Genomic DNA, 18,003 nt, shown 5'->3' with positions numbered 1-18,003 from the left:
CCCTTTAACATCAGTTGAACGACAAGGCAGAATATTTGTGAATTGCAAAAAAATTTAAACACTGCTTGCGGTCCACCATTGCGTCACTAACTAATAGTAATGATGTAGAAATTGGCTTGAATATTTGTTCAGCGTTACAGATGTCCCGACAAAAGTCTGAATTTGTAATTCAGACAGCTAAGCGTTCCTCATTTAGTCCCTGGTGGAACAGCGAGTGAACACGAGTTAATAGAAGAAGGATAGCTGCTTGGAAGAAACTTCTACATAATCAGAGCCCACAAAATTGGAAATATTATCAATTTATGTCGGCAACCTTCAAACGTACTATTAAACATGCAAAAGATGCGTACGATAAAAACCATTTTGATTATCTATCTAAATCCAAAAACAAACGTGCTTTATTTAATTACCTTCGTTTTAGAAACAAACTCCCAATGAGCATTAATGTAGACTCAATCGTCTATACCTCACAGGAAATGCAGGAGTCCTTAGAACTACTCGCTAAAGGACTGGAGAGCCGGTTCGCAACGCGCCTTCAAACCTCTGTTTTTTCTCCTGCATTCTCGGGCTACAAGGAGATATCCTATTCGGAAGTAGCAAAGGTTATGTTACAGCTGCCAACTACAGCGCCTGGCCCGGACGGCATAACAAATGCAATGTTAAATATCTTCTTTCAAAAAGCTCCACGTGAGCTTCTGAAGTTGCTAAACTACTCTGTTAGTAATGCATGGATTCCACAAGAATGGAAGATCGCCAGAATTATTCCGTTACTTAAGAAACAAGGGGCAGGGTATACTATCGACAACATCAGACCAATTGCGTTGGCATCAAACATAGTGAAACTTATTGAAAGAGTGCTTCTCGGACATATAATAGAGTTTATTGACGACAATCGATTGTTGAGTCCGTGTCAAATTGCATTTCGATCTGGCTATTCAATATGGCACGCGCATGTAGACCTTGAAAGTCGCATTAACATCGCCAGACAGAAAAAACAATACGCGGCTCTAGTTACCTTAGATATATGTAAAGCCTATGACAGCAGTGAACATACAACTTTAACGAATCGGTTACAGAGCCATTGCTTTCCAGGCTTGTTGTAGCATGGGTGCATGAATTTTTAAAAGACAGGGAGTTCTATTATTTTCCAAGCGGCTATTCTTCTGGTAAACATAAGGAAACAAGAGGTGTGCCTCAGGGATCGGTACTTTCACCAGTATTATTAAATATTTTACTGAGCAAAATCCCCGTTCACCCAGGTGTCAGTACATACATTTATGCTGATGACATTGCCTTTTTTGGTATGGCTAGCGACATATACTCTCTTTACGAAATACTGCAGTCGTATCTAAGGGAACTGGAAGGCTGGCTGGATAGCTTACACTTAAATCTGAATGCTAATAAGTGTGCTATCCTTGTTTTTCCCGTTAAAGACCCAGTATACATATCGCTTAACTATCATCTCGAAGATATCCAAGAAGTAGAGTCACTAAAATACCTCGGAGGGATTTACAACGGAAATCTTAACTGGCGGCCGCATACTGAATATATTGCGACAAAAGGAGCTCGTACAATGGGCATATTGCGCAAGTTGAGCAATCGAAGAACAGGTATGCGAAGAAATCCCTCTTGATGTTATATAACATGTATGTTCGTCCGGTGTTAGAATTTGGATGCGTTTTATTCTCAGGTGTTCCAGCATACAATCTTCGGCCGCTAGTTTTGTTAGAACGAGAGGCGCTACGTCTGTGCTTAGGCCTCCCAAAATACGTTTCGAATGCCGTATTATACCTAGAGGCAAGAATTCCACCCATATTATGCCGAATTCACCTTCTGACCATTCAGACTTTCTTAAGGCTATATGAATCCCCATTAAACCGTCTTCAAATTATTTTCCTCTCTGATCCAGAATTATTTTTTCCTATTCATTGGCCCAGGTTTCATAGACCACAGATTATATTTGTGCAAACATTACCTGAACCACTAAATGTGCAAATTCGCGAGGTGCTTCATAATAATACGCATTCAAATTACCCAGGGATCAGGTTCGATGACATTTTCCCAAACCCCGCGAAACTACTCCCTTACGGCATCTTAAACGCCATGTTGCAAGACCACCTTAGCACCCTAGAAACAAACATTATCATTGCAACATAGGCCTCACAGTGCGAGGAAAAAGCTGGCATTGGAATATCTTGTCCTGCACTCGACTGGTCTTTTTCTTCAAGATTGCCTGATTTTGTGCCTATTTTTCTGGCCGAGTTGTTAGCAGTAATCCTAGCTTTACGTAAATTAGACCCAACGATTACAACGGCTGCCATTCTGACTGACTCCCTTTCTGTATGCTCTTGCCTTACCGCTACTAATAAGTCACCCATGCTAAAACTCTTCCACTTACTAGTTCCTGTCCATGTGAAATGTGTTCATTTGATTTGGGTGCCTTGCCATAAAGGTTTGTTTTTAATGAAACTGCCGATTCAATGGCAAATGATTCACTGTCCGGCCCTGTTCTTCCTATTCTACCAGTGACAGCACAGAGTAGGGCGGCAAGATTTCGGATGCGATCAATAAGATTAGCCTTATCAAACCCACATTTGACAGCTTCTCCAGAATATAAGCACCTGGCATTTCCCTGGCATAGCGAATCCTGTGACACAAAGATGCTTGAGGTCTGCCTCACCAAATTACGCTGCCGCATTACCTCGCTGAATTTCTATTTACACAGGTCGGGTTTGGTTCCCTCCCCCCTCTGTTCTTTTTGTAATGAGGAAGAGACGATACACCACTTTCTTCTATCTTGTCGCCGCTTTACTGCGGTGAGAAAAAGATGGTCGGAAATACCTTTTCGAAGAATTAGCCTGGACTTGACAGAACCTGCAATTCTTTCGTTCGGAGCGTCCACTCTGGGATTCAGCCATAGGGATGCACGCTTCGCTGTCCGAACATTCCTTACGGAATCTAAACGAATGCCCTGCCAAGCTCTTTTCTTTTTGTTTTCACTTTTAAATTAATTATTACTCATTCAATATGACCTTCCTGATTTTATTTAACAGGTAATTCTGCGCTATTCAATTCTATTTCAATAGCTATTAGGAAATTTGTGCTCCGTAGTAATTTCGAATAATCCACCCATTTCTTGGCCAATCCCCCATCGTGGGTAGGAGCCACACGCATCACAGGCTACAACAACAACAACAACTACGGGCCCACGCAGCACGTGCAAATAGCCGGTAGCGGGCTGTTTGGACCGTCGAGACCAGTCATACATGGCTTAGTCGGCTCGGTGGAGCCGGTGTCCCGCAATCTAGGCACGACGTTGGCGTGGCGGGCCCTGCCGGCCGAGGCTCGTCCGTGGCTGCGGCTCGCTGGGTCCGTCGTCCTGTCCCGGTGAGCGCACCTTCACCGCAACCAAGATGTGTGCCGCCGTGAAAGCAGCTACGCAGGAGCCCTCCGATGCAAACGACGCTGCCGGCAAGACCGGAGATGGCGACGCGATCACGGTGAGGGCTGACGCTGCGCTGCTCTTCAACGACGACGGCGAGCGGCGTGACCTTGCACCGGGCGCGGCCGCCAGGGCCATGCCGGGACTGCGGGACCAGAGGAAGAACCGCGAGTTTTGCGACGCTGTGTTCCGCGTGGCCGGGGGCGCGGAAGTCTGGGCGCACCGGTTCGTAATGTCTGCCACGTGAGTGTGTGGTTCTTCGCGGTACTTTTTCTTTTCTTGTATACGGTAGCTGCGCTTACGCCATTTGCCGTTGATCTCGCGTCCTTCGTGGCCAATACTGTGCCGTCACTGTGTTGGCTGCGCAGGTATAGTGGCTGCTGCGAGCTCTTCACACTCGCCGAGAGAGGCATGAGTCCCGAGCAGGAGTGGACCCCGCCCATCCGGGTGATAGTGGAAGACTTGGACAGCGACATGATCCAGGTGCTCGTCGACTTCGCCTACCGCGTTCCGCTGCACCAGAGCATCGGCCTGCACAATGTCGTCAAGGTGCTCGAGCTCGCCGAGAAGCTGAAGGTCAGTCGTGGGCAGCGGAGACGTTATGTCTTTTTTTTCTTCATTTAGTCCCCATCGAAATAAGCCAGTCGAGGATGGGGACGGACCAGTGACCTCGAGGTCGGCAGTACGGCAGGTCGATGGATGACTTCGTGTTGAGGAGGGTGTACGCAGAGAGGCATTGTCATATCAGTAAAAGGCTTGAATTTTGTTCTGTACACGATCATCTGTCAGCGTCTTGCGCCCTGCCCCCGCCTACGACCGACCCCCCCCCCCCCCCCCCCCCCAAATTAAAAGAAAGAAAGAATGTGACAGAAATTCTGAGAACTGTTTATTAATGCATAAGCATGTTTTCGCTCGGCTATTATTTCGTTTTGGCCCACTTGCTTTTCCTAGCATACGCATGCCTATACCCATCGCTTTTCCGGTGCCAAAGAAATGAAATACCTGTACTGAACGGTGTGGAGGTGAGTTCCCAGGAAGCTGCATGACCACTTCAAACCGATCGTTTAAACTGAGCCGGAACGCCGTCACAACTGGTCTCACCGCAGTTGTTCTTTTCCGCTTCTTGTTTTCTTTTTTTCTTTTTCCTTCTTTTGTTACGACCTTGACGCGGCGACGGTGATGTCACTAGTCTTTTAACACCACTTATTTATTATTATTATTATTATTATTATTATTATTATTATTATTATTATTAAGCTATTTTCACATGTCATCATCATCATCATCATCATCAGCCTGATTACGCCCACTGCAGGGCAAAGGCCTCTCCCATACTTCTCCAACTACCCCGGTCATGTACTAATTGTGGCCATGTTGACCCTCCAAACTTCCTAATCTCATCTGCCCACCTAACTTTCTGTCGCCCCCTGCTACGCTTCCCTTCCCTCGGAATCCAGTCCGTAACCCTTAATGACCATCGGTTATCTTCCCTCCTCATTACATGTCCTGCCCATGCCCATTTCTTTTTCTTGATTTCAACTAAGATGTCATTAACGCGCGTTTGTGTCCTCACCCAATCTGCTCTTTTCTTATCCCTTAACGTTACACCTATCATTCTTCTTTCCATAGCTCGTTGCGTCGTCCTCAATTTAAGTAGAACCCTTTTCGTAAGCCTCCAGGTTTCTGCCCCGTACGTGAGTACTGGTAAGACACAGCTGTTATACACTTTTCTCTTGAGGGATAATGGCAACCTGCTGTTCATGATCTGCGAATGCCTGCCAAACGCACCCCAGCCCATTCTTATTCTTCTGATTATTTCACTCTCATGATCTGGATCAGCAGTCACTACCTGTCCTAAGTAGATGTATTCTCTTACGACTTCCAGTGCCTCGCTACCTATCGTAAACTGCTGTTCCCTTCCGAGACTGTTAAACATTACTTTAGTTTTCTGCAGATTCATTTTTAGTCCCACCCTTCTGCTCTGCCTCTCCAGATCAGTGAGCATGCATTGCAGTTGGTCCCCTGAGTTACTAAGCAAGGCAATATCATCAGCGAAGCGCAAGTTACTAAGGTATTCTCCATTTACTCTTATCCCCAATTCTTCCCAATCCAGGTCTCTGAATACCTCCTGTAAACACGCTGTGAATAGGATTGGAGAGATCGTATCTCCCTGCCTGACGCCTTTCTTTATTGGGATTTTGTTGCTTTCTTTATGGAGGAGTACAGTGGCTGTGGAGCCGCTATAGATATCTTTCAGTATTTTTACATACGGCTCGTCTACACCCTGATTCCGCAATGCCTCCATGACTGCTGAGGTTTCGACTGAATCAAACGCTTTCTCGTAATCAATGAAAGCTATATATAATGGTTGGTTATATTCCGCACATTTCTCTATCACCTGATTGATAGTGTGAATATGATCTATTGTTGAGTAGCCTTTACGGAATCCTGCCTGGTCCTTTGGTTGACGGAAGTCTAAGGTGTTCCGGATTCTATTTGCAATTACCTTAGTAAATACTTTGTAGGCAACGGACAGTAAGCTGATTGGTCTATAATTTTTCAAGTCTTTGGCGTCGCCTTTCTTATGGATTAGGATTATGTTAGCGTTCTTCCAAGATTCCGGTACGCTCGAGGTCTTGAGGCATTGTGTATACAGGGTGGCCAGTTTTTCTAGAACAATCTGCCCACCATCCTTCAGCAAATCTGCTGTTACCTGATCCTCCCCAGCTGCCTTCCCCCTTTGCATAGCTCCCAAGGCTTTCTTTACTTCTTCCGGCGTTACTTCTGGGATATCGAATTCCTCTAGATTATTCTCTCTTCCATTATCATCGTGGGTACCACTCGTACTGTATAAATCTCTATAGAACTCCTCAGCGACTTGAACTATCTCATCCATATTAGTAATGATATTGCCGGCTTTGTCTCTTAACGCATACATCTGATTCTTGCCAATTCCTAGTTTCTTCTTCACTGCTTTTAGGCTTCCTCCGTTCCTGAGAGCTTGTTCAATTCTATCCATGTTATACTTCCTTATGTCCGCTGTCTTACGCTTGTTGATTAACTTCGAAAGTTCTGCCAGTTCTATTCTAGCTGTAGGGTTAGAGGCTTTCATACATTGGCGTTTCTTGATCAGATCTTTCGTCTCCTGCGATAGCTTACTGGTATCCTGTCTAACGGAGTTACCACCGACTTCTATTGCACACTCCTTAATGATGCCCACAAGATTGTCGTTCATTGCTTCAACACTAACGTCCTCTTCGTGACTTAAAGCCGAATACCTGTTCTGTAGCTTGATCTGGAATTCCTCTATTTTCCCTCTTAGCGCTAACTCATTGATCGGCTTCTTATGTACCAGTTTCCTCCGTTCCCTCCTCAGGTCTAGGCTAATTCGAGTTCTTACCATCCTGTGGTCACTGCAGCGCACCTTACCGAGCACGTCCACATCTTGTATGATGCCAGGGTTAGCGCAGAGTATGAAATCTATTTCATTTCTAGTATCGCCGTTCGGGCTCCTCCATGTCCACTTTCGGTTATTCCGCTTGCGGAAGAAGGTATTCATTATCCTCATATTATTCTGTTCTGCAAACTCTACTAATAACTCCCCCCTGCTATTCCTAGTGCCTATGCCATATTCCCCCACTGCCTTGTCTCCAGCATGCTTCTTGCCTACCTTGGCATTGAAATCGCCCATCAGTATAGTGTATTTTGTTTTCACTCTACCCATCGCCGATTCCACGTCTTCATAGAAGCTTTCGACTTCCTGGTCATCATGACTGGATGTAGGGGCGTAGACCTGTACAACCTTCATTTTGTACCTCTTATTAAGTTTCACAACAAGACATGCCACCCTCTCGTTAATGCTATAGAATTCCTGTATGTTACCAGCTATATTCTTATTAATCAGGAATCCGACTCCTAGTTCTCGTCTCTCCTCTAAGCCCCGGTAGCACAGGACGTGCCCGCTCCTTAACACTGTATATGCTTCTCTTGGCCTCCTAACTTCACTGAGCCCTATTATATCCCATTTACTGCCCTCTAATTCTTCCAATAGCACTGCTAGACTCGCCTCACTAGATAATGTTCTTGCGTTAAACGTTGCCAGGTTCATATTCCAATGGCGGCCTGTCCGGAGCATTTGACACATTTTCACATGTGTCAATCAGTTATTCTTACTTTATCTCAGCAGCCCACAGCAGGCTTCTCTGCACACACACCCGTGATGCGAAAAAGTAAGCTTTGAAGGCGGCCTGACCAATTTTTTTTTTTCAGATTATTCCTTAGCGCTTATAAAGCTAGCAATAATCTGCGTTTACAGCAGTATAACGATTAAATGCCTTAACTTCGCAAATAACGTACGTTTGTGTAGATACAAGGCGTTACACTTTTCTCAATTAGCTGTTGCGTAGTTTGTGCAACTGGCACGCTCGATATATTTCCTTCCGCCTCATCTCGTGCACCGCCAAAGTGCGATGTCTCCAACACCCCTGGCGGCGCGTCTCATCGCGCCATCGTACTGAGACGCCTTCAGCGTAACGCTAATCCTTGCTTTCGCTTTCAATGCTTCGCGTTCGGGCGAAACTGCTAATGTAATATCTCTCGAGGAAAGGGCGTGTATACCAATCCAGCGGAAGGTAATCGTTGTTAACTGTTAGGAACCCCAGCTGTGGCGGCCGGGAACTATACCCGCGAATGCAGCAGCCTGCATGAGCGCCTGTGACTAACTCAGCGATGAACGCTTGTGTGTGTAACAGTGCTCAGTGCGAACTTCTCTCTTCCTTCTCCTCTTTCAATCCCCTTTCTCCCTTCCCCAGTACAGGGTTGCCTACAGGGTTCAGCCTGGTTAACCTCCCTGGCTTTCCCTTATGTCCCCTCCCTCCCTCCCTCCCTCCCTCCCTCCCTCCCTCCCTCCCTCCTCCTCTCTCTGTCTCTCGTGTGCGTATATCGGCTGCAAGTTAAAAAGCACCCTGAGGCCGTCAACTACGCTGGCTCAAGCAACCGAAGTGTTTCTTCCGAACGTTAAACCTACCGAATCAACTCGACTCGAATAGAATAAGTTGAACTGACTCAGTTATAAGGTACGCACACGAGCAGCGCATCTATCGGTATGTAGCTCTCCTTTCATTTGTCAGCAAAGAGCACTGTGCTGATGGACGGTGTCGCCTATTTTTGTAACCGGAGACTTTGACAGCTTGCGCTATGCGAAGTTTGCCGAAGTTTAGCAGAGTCATAACACAATATGATTGGATATGATTTTGACAACGCAGTTATACCGACTACGGGATCACTGCCTAAGCGTCCTCAGTCGGCACCTCGAACCGGAGAGCTGCATCGACACTTACCGCCTGGCATCCAGCCGCGGGTACGGGAAACTCGCCGAAGAAGCTTTTCGATATCTGGTTCGGAACTTCAACGAGGTACGAAACATTGACCATTTTGAAGAAAATAATGCCATATAAATGCAGCAACTCGCATTTCTCCTGCACGCCGAAACATTTTTTTTTCTTTTCGTGCATGTAGCGTCGTCATCATCGCGCAACCCCGAGTGCAATCAGCGTCGTGCGTCTCACGTGGTTCCGGTCGCGAGCATCAGATATAGTCGAGCGCCTCTAAAGCGAACTCCTCTACAACGAAATGAGCTGTATAACGAAGGAATAGTTACCTCCCGGTTCTATTGCGAGATGTGCGGTGAGCGACCTTTACAGCGAGGTGATCTGCATCACGAGTGATTTCGGATGCCCCAAGCACTTCATTATAAGGCGTTCGACTGTATATGGTACCCTCGACTGTTTCCTACAGCACTCCAACTCGGTTTACGGCGATACGCAGCGCTCCCGAAATCGGGGCCAGATAAAAGCCTTCCCTAGCCTTACGTGCTAGGTGCTCCCAGAATAAAGGGTGTGGCTACGTGCATTCGGATTGCGCCGGATCTCGGTCGCGCTCCTAGCTCGAAAGTGAGAGCGCCTCCGAGCTCCGTGAGGTGGAGCGGGGCGATCCGAATGAATTCCAGTAAAATGAGTTTCCCAGCACTCGAGCTCGACCAGCCGAATGTGAAACCGTTCCGCTAGAGCGCTCTAGAGCGCTCGAAAGCTACCAAACGAATATGCCGATGGAGAACGCACACTCGTTTTTCGGACGGCCTGGACGCCGCTGCAGTCGCTATGTACTCTCAATGATTATCGGCCTTCGCCTTCCCGAATAAACGCGAGGATGACCACACGCCATGTCGGCCGCTGTCGTGTCGTCCTTACCATGGTGAGACAAAATATATATAAAGAGAGAGAGAGATAAGGAAGGCACGGATGGTAACCAGTCAATAGTCTGGTTAGCTACCCTACGCTGGGGGAAGGGAGAAGGGGAAGACAGAGAGAGAGAGAGAGAGAGACGTGCGCAGACAGTCAATGAGTCAAAGCCGCTTCTGCAAATCAGACGTTCTCAGAAAACACAAAAGTGCTTTCACTGCCTTCTGAGCTGATGGTCGGTGGGGACGATGCTCTAGTATTGTCTGTTCATTCAAAGGAAGATGGTCCCTGCAGTGGTTATGAGAAAAAGAAAGAGATAGTGGTCAATCTCTATAGTTGAAGTCAGCGAAAGACAGTCTTGCTGGTGGGTGAGTTGGGGGTGAGAGTGTGGTGTATAAAACCATACAATTTGTTGCAAGAGTCGCGTAGGAGCGACGTTTGATCGACATGGAACTATAGGTTTAATAGCCTTCCAAATCTTTTGTCCTCAGTGATCATCATCAGAATATTAGTCACGACAAAAGAAAAAAAAATCGCTCTTTTCTTTCTGGGCCACAGCAGCGTCGGAGACAGCACGAAATGGCTGCCGGTACAGTTATTAGACGCCTCGGTGCTCATACCGTGACCGGAGAAGACGCCTGTATGTATAATTAGGGAACGCGTGCTATGTCACGTGACAGTGGCCCTCTTCCACTCTTAATATGTCTCGCCTCATAACACCAGCTGCACAGCGGCGAAGCTGACTTAGTGGAGTCGGCCATTAAGCAACGCTTACTAGACCTTTGCTTCACGCGCATTCCGCAACGCATGTCCCGATCAGAAGCGAACTGAGTTAGGCCCACACTGCCTACGCACACACTGCCTATGATTTGGATTTAAATTTGATTTTGGCTACCTACCTAGCGCAAAATGACCATTACAATGCGGCTGTGCTGCATGACGCGTTTTTTTTTTTTTTTTACCTTGCGGGGAGGGGAGAGGGGGTCGAGGCAGCCTTTTGGAAGATTTGAGGCCGTGTCCAGACAGTCGATAGCATTGGTCGGAATTTGGGAGACTCCGTGGCAAAGCGGGAGAGTTGGGGAGTATATATACATACAGAAAAGGTGGGGGGGGGGGGGGTAACTCGCCATGAAAGACTCCGTCTTTTACAGTGGTTGCTTGAAACTTCGGAAAGATAAAGTGTAACAATTCCTCCCACGAGGACGTCTGAATGGACAAACACGAAGGTATTGTTACGGTGCATTTGGACAGGACCGAGCGCGCAGGAGGGAGACGGAAGATGAAGTGGTAGACTGTCTACTGGAGCTGTGACCTTTCTACCAGCCTACGCGTTTACGACTAACTTTTTCGTATGTTAATAGTTATTCATTAGTTTGCGCGTCTGGCTTTCTCTTCGTAACATTTTCACCATAACAATATTGAGCAATTCATGTACTGCGGGTCAATCGGCGGTTGCTCAACGACCACAGCGCTAGCTCCCTCTGGTAACTCATCTACAGGAAACTGTCATCCACTGCTAATGCTGCGGTTCTTGGTGATGACATGAAAGGGCAGAAGCGGATGTCTTCGTCTCATTTGTAAACAACGGAAGGGTTATCTGTATACGTGACGCAGGTGTGGAAAGAGAGCGCCCAGTTCCAGGCCCTGACGCCAGAGGAGATGCGTACCATCCTGGAAGACAACCGGCTGTACGCTCCCAAAGAGGTGGATATCACGTTCCCTGCCCTACTCAAGTGGATCTCCGCCGACGCGGAGGGGAGGAAGGCCTACCTCGCCAAGTTCCTGCCGCTCGTTCGATTCGCACGCTTTTCCGTCACGTGAGCCCACCCTCTCAAGTTCTCGACGTCATCTGCGCGTCTAGAGTAGAAAGCGACGGCTTCGCGTTTCGTCGACTTTGTCGTCGCCTATAGAATTTAGTTTCAACTCATGAACTCCGAGTTGTAGAACACATTGCGGGGCTAGTTGGTTCATGGCTTTCAAAAGATGAAGCGGAAACAGAGACAGCACGCTAAGAAAGAAAAAAGACAGGACAAGGCGCTTCCTGTCTTTGTGGCCTTGTGCTGTCTTTGTTCTTTCGTAGTGTGCTGTCTCTGTTGGCGCCTCATCTTATGAAAGAATCAGAGTGGATAACCTGAATGCATTGTCACGGGAATAGCGTGCATTTATAAATTACTACGATCTACGAGAGAAAGGCAAGCGCAGTCGAGGACGGCAGAAAACTATAGGTGGGGTGAAGAAATGAGAAATTTTACAGACGCAAGTTGGAATCAATTGGCGCAGGAGAGGGGTAATTGGAGATCGCAAGGAGAGGCCTTCGTCCTGGCAGTGGACATAAATATAGGCTGCAGCTGCTGCTGATGATGATGACGATATACAAGTTTACGACAGCCACAAGCAGCGACAACGAATGCAGGTCGTCATCGTTGACGTTTATCTGAGTAGTTGTGCCGCATACCCACTGTGGGGGATCGGCCATGAATCGGGTGGTTAAATTGGGTCGATAAAGAAAAGGTAATTAACAGGTTGAGCTTTGGAACTTAGAAAGTAAAAATTTTGCGACAGGAAAAGAAGTATCAGATAAATAATACCTTGAATTAAAAATAAATAAATAACTAAATAACTAAATAAATAAATAAATAAATAAATAAATAAATAAATAAATAAATAAATATATAAATAAATAAAAGAAAACTTTGGTTGGGAGGGGGACGATCAATTTGTCATGGTAATCGATTAGATTTAATCAGACAATTTTGTATTGCCAAGCAAAAGTTCCTGTGGCTGAACCTGATAATAAGCGCTCGAAAAGGCAGGATCAGAGGCACAGACAAATCTAGGCCAATATAAGTATATTGCGTGCCTCTGGCCACTTCGACGCTGTCGTCGACGTCATCCGACCGACAGTAGCAGCCCCTTCACGGTCTCGTGGCAATAGTGGCGCAGTGCGCATTTGTGGGTGGAGCGTGCACTGAATTCATAGCTTGCCACCGGCTGTAATAGGGCTACATTCACTTAATTGTTAATGGCTCTCGAATGTGTTCGCATTTACGAGGGAAAACGATGGGAGGTCGGCAGGTTCATGCTTGCTTTGGGAGCGAGGAAAAACAAAGGAAATGCGCATTATTGGTCGGGTCATGGCGCATCAACTTTATTATTTCTAGAAGACGTAATTCCAGCACATCGAATTCTCGCAAGGAAGCCACGCGGACAATGAAATGCGTCACAAAGCAGATCGCACCGCCACAGCGCACTCACCTATAGACGCACCTCGCGGCACTTTTCGAAGCCTGTGATGACATACGGGCTCGAAAGAACGCTTGCCCATTCCTTCGAGGTATTAAAATCATCGCCGCTTTTTTTTCTGTCTATCGTGATACGCCGATAAGACATGATTAGAATTCGCCGGATTCTTTTGCATACCCTAACTACCAAAGTGTGAGAAACATCATGACCGATAGCGACGGTAGCGCAATCAGATGGCAGCGATCGACGCAGCTGTGCCGAAATTATGGATTCCGAGATCGCTTGGCGTGACGGGCCGGTTTACTTGTGGCCACGGCGTTGCCAAGGCCCAGCGCGACAGCGGGCAGAACAGCACGAGCACCATTCGGCGTCGTCGTATCAGGCCCGCTTCGCGCGCAATGCCACGCAAGCGTAGGTATTGATGTGCAACGTGGCTGTAGCCAATTCGTATTAGCGCGAAGTGTCAACGAGGAAAATGGGCGGACTGTCGGCAATGCTCTCCCGCCACGAATAATATGCGACACGCTGGGCTCCGTAGCCATCGCACAGCACTTGAGGCGCGCTACACGTTTACCTATCGCACTACGTACTGTGAGATCCGAATTGTCGAGAGGTGGCCTGGCGTAATAAACGAAACTCTCACGGAGCAGAGCCTCGCGGCGAGAGGTGACACAGCTCGGGCAATACAGGCACAATGATAGAATAGGATAGGATAGGATATCCTTCTACGATGGCGCGTACCCACAGCGGGGGATTGGCGAAGATTTGGATGGTATTAGGAAGACGCTGTTAATACAAAAAATGGTGAAAGTGTCGGGTGGAAACGGATAAAAATAACGATTTAAGAATTTAAGACAATCGCCGTGACACTACCGTGAATTCCTCCATGGCTGAGCAAACATTCCTGTGATAGTTTCCAAGAGATGAGGCTCCTAGTTAAAGAATAGTCAGAATTGAAAAATTTTAACCAAGTTCCCCGAACGTTCATTCTACAATGTTTTTCCTCAACGAAGAAAAACGGCGGCAGAACAAGAAAAGATCATCTATGGTCTCTTCTTCTGTACAGTTTGGGCACAGAGGGGAGGGCGCCAGACCAGCCCTGTGACGATAAAAGTTTAATTCTGGTGTTCATCAGCGTAATCGGGTAAAAATTAGTTCAGTTTTCATGGTGTGAAATTAATTTTTGTGCCAAGGGAATAGGCGGCATCGATATTCTGAAAAGTTTGCTATAGCTGGGTTCAAAAAGTCTTGAGCAATTGCATATATCCTTAATCTAGCTGTAGTCAGGTAAGCTGATGTAGGAAGTAATACTAGTACAGGGCCATTGAAGGCCGCGCTCGCGAGACTGTCAGCCATTTCTTTCATGTATAATCCCTTGTGACCGGGCATCCAAACTAATCTAAGTAAGTTTGTGTGGGCAGGCACAAGAAAATGAAGTGTACGTAAAAGGTTAGTACCACTATTTGTTGTGAGCGATGTACACAGAGATAAAGAATCCGTTATTACGACTACCGTCCATATTGATGAATTTAGCTTACGTAAGACTAATACTACAGCTAGAAATTCGGCTATAAATACGGACAAGTAGTCCGGGTTCCTAATTTAGAATGACCAGTCTAGAGCAGGAGCGAAAATTCGAACTCTATATATTTTCTCCACATTGTGAGGCGTCTGTTGCGATGACCATATTTCTAGCTAAACTCAATAAATGGTCTTGTGATAGTACATTTATTATATTATGACAGAGAAGTTTTGCATTATTTGGGTAGATGTCATCATAGACCAATTGTAGACTCTGTCGCACCTCACAAACCGGTTCACCTCCCTGATAAAGAATCCCTGATTAAAGGAATTAATTAATGTTTGTACAAAGACCAGCTGTGGTGTACGAAACCGAGGCCAGTGTACCCTGAAGAACAATGCAGGCTGGGAAATGAATGGGTTTTCTAATATTCTAATAGGGGCTTCGCGCATATTTAAGAATGCTCGGCACAAGGCTTCGACCAACCACGGCTCCATAGACTAAATCATGCAAACTCGTCTAAGAATTAAAAAAAAAAAAAGCATTGAAAGTGAACGGCCACTAGAGCGCAGATCTTCGTGCGCATCAACGCGACGGAAAAGTCGCCTTCGGCGAACTTGTGCAATCGAATCGAGGTGGATGCATGAATTACGAAGGTCTGGTTTTCAACGCCCGAGAGGCTACACACGTTTTGCCTCGCGTGTGTCGTTTTCAAGGCGTTCCATTGATAGCAGGTTTCTTCATTTCGCCGCACTTTCGGAACCACTTCTCGAGGCTGCACGACTACACGTCGTGCAAGCAGTGCAAGCGCATCGCTGCATGCACTTGCACTTGCATTTGCAAGTGCATGCGAGCCTCGTGGATCTTGCATAGTCGAGGAGAGAAGTGCCACGAAGGTGCTCTATCGCATCCTAGGTGTGTGTGTGAAAACTTTTATTGTCATGAGGTCCGGAGGCTCGACTTCTCAAGCCAAGGCGGGCCGCTCCCACATCGGCACTGTCAGGCCAAGCCTTTCAGCGACATAATGGGCCTTCTGGACTGCTCTTAGTTGGTCCTGAGGTGCTTTAGTATTTTAGACAAATGCGCACGTATAGGAGAGTTTTCTTCTTCTTCTTCTTCTTCTTCTTTTGGTTGATGCGATGACCGCTGCGTGGCAGTACTACGGGGTGGCAACAAAAGGAAGGCCGTAGATGCTTTTCTTGTTGTTGTTTTCATGAAAAGACACGTCTTGAAAGAAAGCCGTTCTAAAGAAAGCAAGTTCGCAACTTTCAAGGCTTTACCAAAGTACCCGGAAAACTGCACAGGCATCACACATCCATCTTTCCTCCTTTTGTAAGTTGAGCTTGCGCATTATGCATACGTTTCGTAAATGTATGGTGTCGCATCGCATGAGCGCGCTAGAAAACGCGACACTTGCTGTTGCATCGTTCGTGTAAAACGCGGATCTGTCGAAGCTGTCGGCTTCACGTTGGTCCCGGTGCAAGACGAGGCCCCGTATAGACTTCGGCGTGGCTTTAGAAGTTGTATTCACTGGCTGAAGTTGTAGCCTGCATTTACGTGCCACTTGAAGCCGAGGACGTTCTTTGTACAGTTTGCTTTACCACATAACAAGCTGACGAGGCCTTTAGTTGTAGTTGGCGACATATTTGCGTTTTGCGCGTGTTCTATTTCTAGATGCCACGCGGAGGAATCGTGCCATAAATTAGCGGTCGCAGTAGTGCGTCACCCAGAGAGACCGGGTCGCCTGTTGCTTCGATACGCTTCGCGTCGCTTCACTTCCCACCGCATAGTTTACGATTTGTTGCAGGGACTTCGAGAAAGTCATCACCAACCCACAAGTCCAGGGTGACGAAGACAGCCTGAAGGTGCTGGGCGTGATACACCAGGTCAGGCGCTGTCTTATTGTGCACAGTGGGCGCTCGTTTGATTTGTTGTTGAACAACACATCGCTGTCCGCGATTGCATTGAGCATACAGTTGGCGAAGTGTTTATCGCGGCGTTAAGATTAAGAGTTAATTAATACTAGTAAGATTAAGAGTTGAGGCATGCTTTGGGTTCGGCCAGCAGAAGTAAATGAGGCGTTACAGCATATACAGGTACCATTATCGGCAGTCGAATCTTTTGAGAGTAGGCAAAACTACGAAGGACTTTCACGCGTACTGCGAAGATAATGCATGCGCTGTCAAAAAGATGTTGGCGCATGCTGCGTTGACAATGTAGTCGCGCTCTTTTAGACCGCATTTACGGACGCGGTAGGTAGACTCTGCTCTAGTATTTCGCATAATCCGTGAAGTTCATTAAGCCGCCAGGTGTCGTTACGAACAGGTCTACTTTAAAGCCCCTTAAGGGGCTTTAGTCTACTTATACTACAGGTGATTAAAGTGATTACATTTATAAGAGTTCCAGTGGTTCCTGTGACGTGATCACAAAATTTAGAAAGAAAGGTGACACTCCTTGGGCTTAACGCAGCACATAAATAACGCAAAGAAAGAAAGTAAGTAAATGAAGCCGGATAGACTGATCACCGGCGAGCTATGCAGCAATCCATGTTTCCCAGAAAACTTGCCGTCTCTGGAAGTTGGCCGTCTCCGCAGAAGGCCGCACCGTCTGCGTGGTCCTGCGGCTGCTGCGTAGATGCGAGCCGAAGTGCTGGTATCGCCATCTTGCGACGTTATGTTAAACCCCGGCGCACAAGAATATTATTGGAGTGACGGTCTACCTGCTACTCATTTGCGGGTGTAAAGGCGCCGAAAACTGCATAAGTACAAATCTATGGTAGCCTCCTTTTCCCCTTACTAGAGCGTCATGAAAATGCGGATCCAATGCTCAATCTTATCAATGCTTATCTTATCAACAAATCTTATCAAGCTTTCTGCGATTCTTTCGCAGATGTTAAAGCAAATGTTATGCAAGCGTATCGCTAATGATGAAAAAGCTCGTACGTAATGACGCACACGCGATGTAATTTTACGCAGATGTAACGCTAGTGACGCAGATGCAACGCAGCGTTTATTTATTGAGGCACAAGCCCCGCGGCTCATGCTCTTCCTGTGACATTCGCCAATAACGTCGAAAAAATGCTCAGTAACCCATGCCCCATTTTCGCATACCCGGATGCTCGAGTTGTCATGCTCGGGCACATACGCACTGCAGCATACCTAGTGGTCCATGTTTCTGACGCTTTGTGGTTGAGCAACTAATCGCATAATGTTGCTAATCCGCTGCCGACCGCGTCTACTGTGTTCCGATATTCTATAAATAGCAGTGAGTACACTGGCACACAAAAATATCTCCATTGACTCGTTTGCTTTGCAACAGAATGTTTTACCTTCCCAGTGGGCGCACTACTGTTAACAGAACAACGAGTTCGTATACGGACGTGGACGGCAGTCAAGGCGTTAGTAGAGGAACCTTGTGATGCTTTGTCGAAGCACAACGGGCTAGAAAGATTTCTGTGTTACATGCGTTTTCTACGCGACTGAAATAAAAAAAGTTAACGTGCGTTAGCGTCGCTGCAGACGCTTTACACAAGACCTGTAAAATATGATTGGTGACTG

At 46.8% G+C, this 18,003-nt stretch overlaps 1 protein-coding gene across 1 annotated transcript in view; it reads left to right on the top strand.

Annotated features, from left to right (window-relative positions):
* The first annotated feature begins 3,333 nt into the window (after nt 1–3,333).
* Nucleotides 3,334–18,003, top strand: part of LOC126533182 (kelch-like protein 10) — a 34,019-nt gene continuing 19,349 nt past the window's right edge. The window contains exons 1-5 of the mRNA XM_050180450.3: nt 3,334–3,685; nt 3,811–4,018; nt 8,707–8,856; nt 11,296–11,498; nt 16,254–16,332. Coding sequence (XP_050036407.2) covers nt 3,414–3,685; nt 3,811–4,018; nt 8,707–8,856; nt 11,296–11,498; nt 16,254–16,332 — 912 coding nt within the window. The 5' untranslated portion in view covers nt 3,334–3,413. The remainder of the gene's footprint in view (nt 3,686–3,810; nt 4,019–8,706; nt 8,857–11,295; nt 11,499–16,253; nt 16,333–18,003) is intronic.

The sequence above is a fragment of the Dermacentor andersoni genome, chromosome 7 (genome assembly GCF_023375885.2).
Source record: "Dermacentor andersoni chromosome 7, qqDerAnde1_hic_scaffold, whole genome shotgun sequence".
NCBI classification, from domain to species: domain Eukaryota; kingdom Metazoa; phylum Arthropoda; class Arachnida; order Ixodida; family Ixodidae; genus Dermacentor; species Dermacentor andersoni.
Note: the sequence above shows the minus strand (reverse complement) of the source record. Positions and strands in the feature narration are given on the sequence as shown.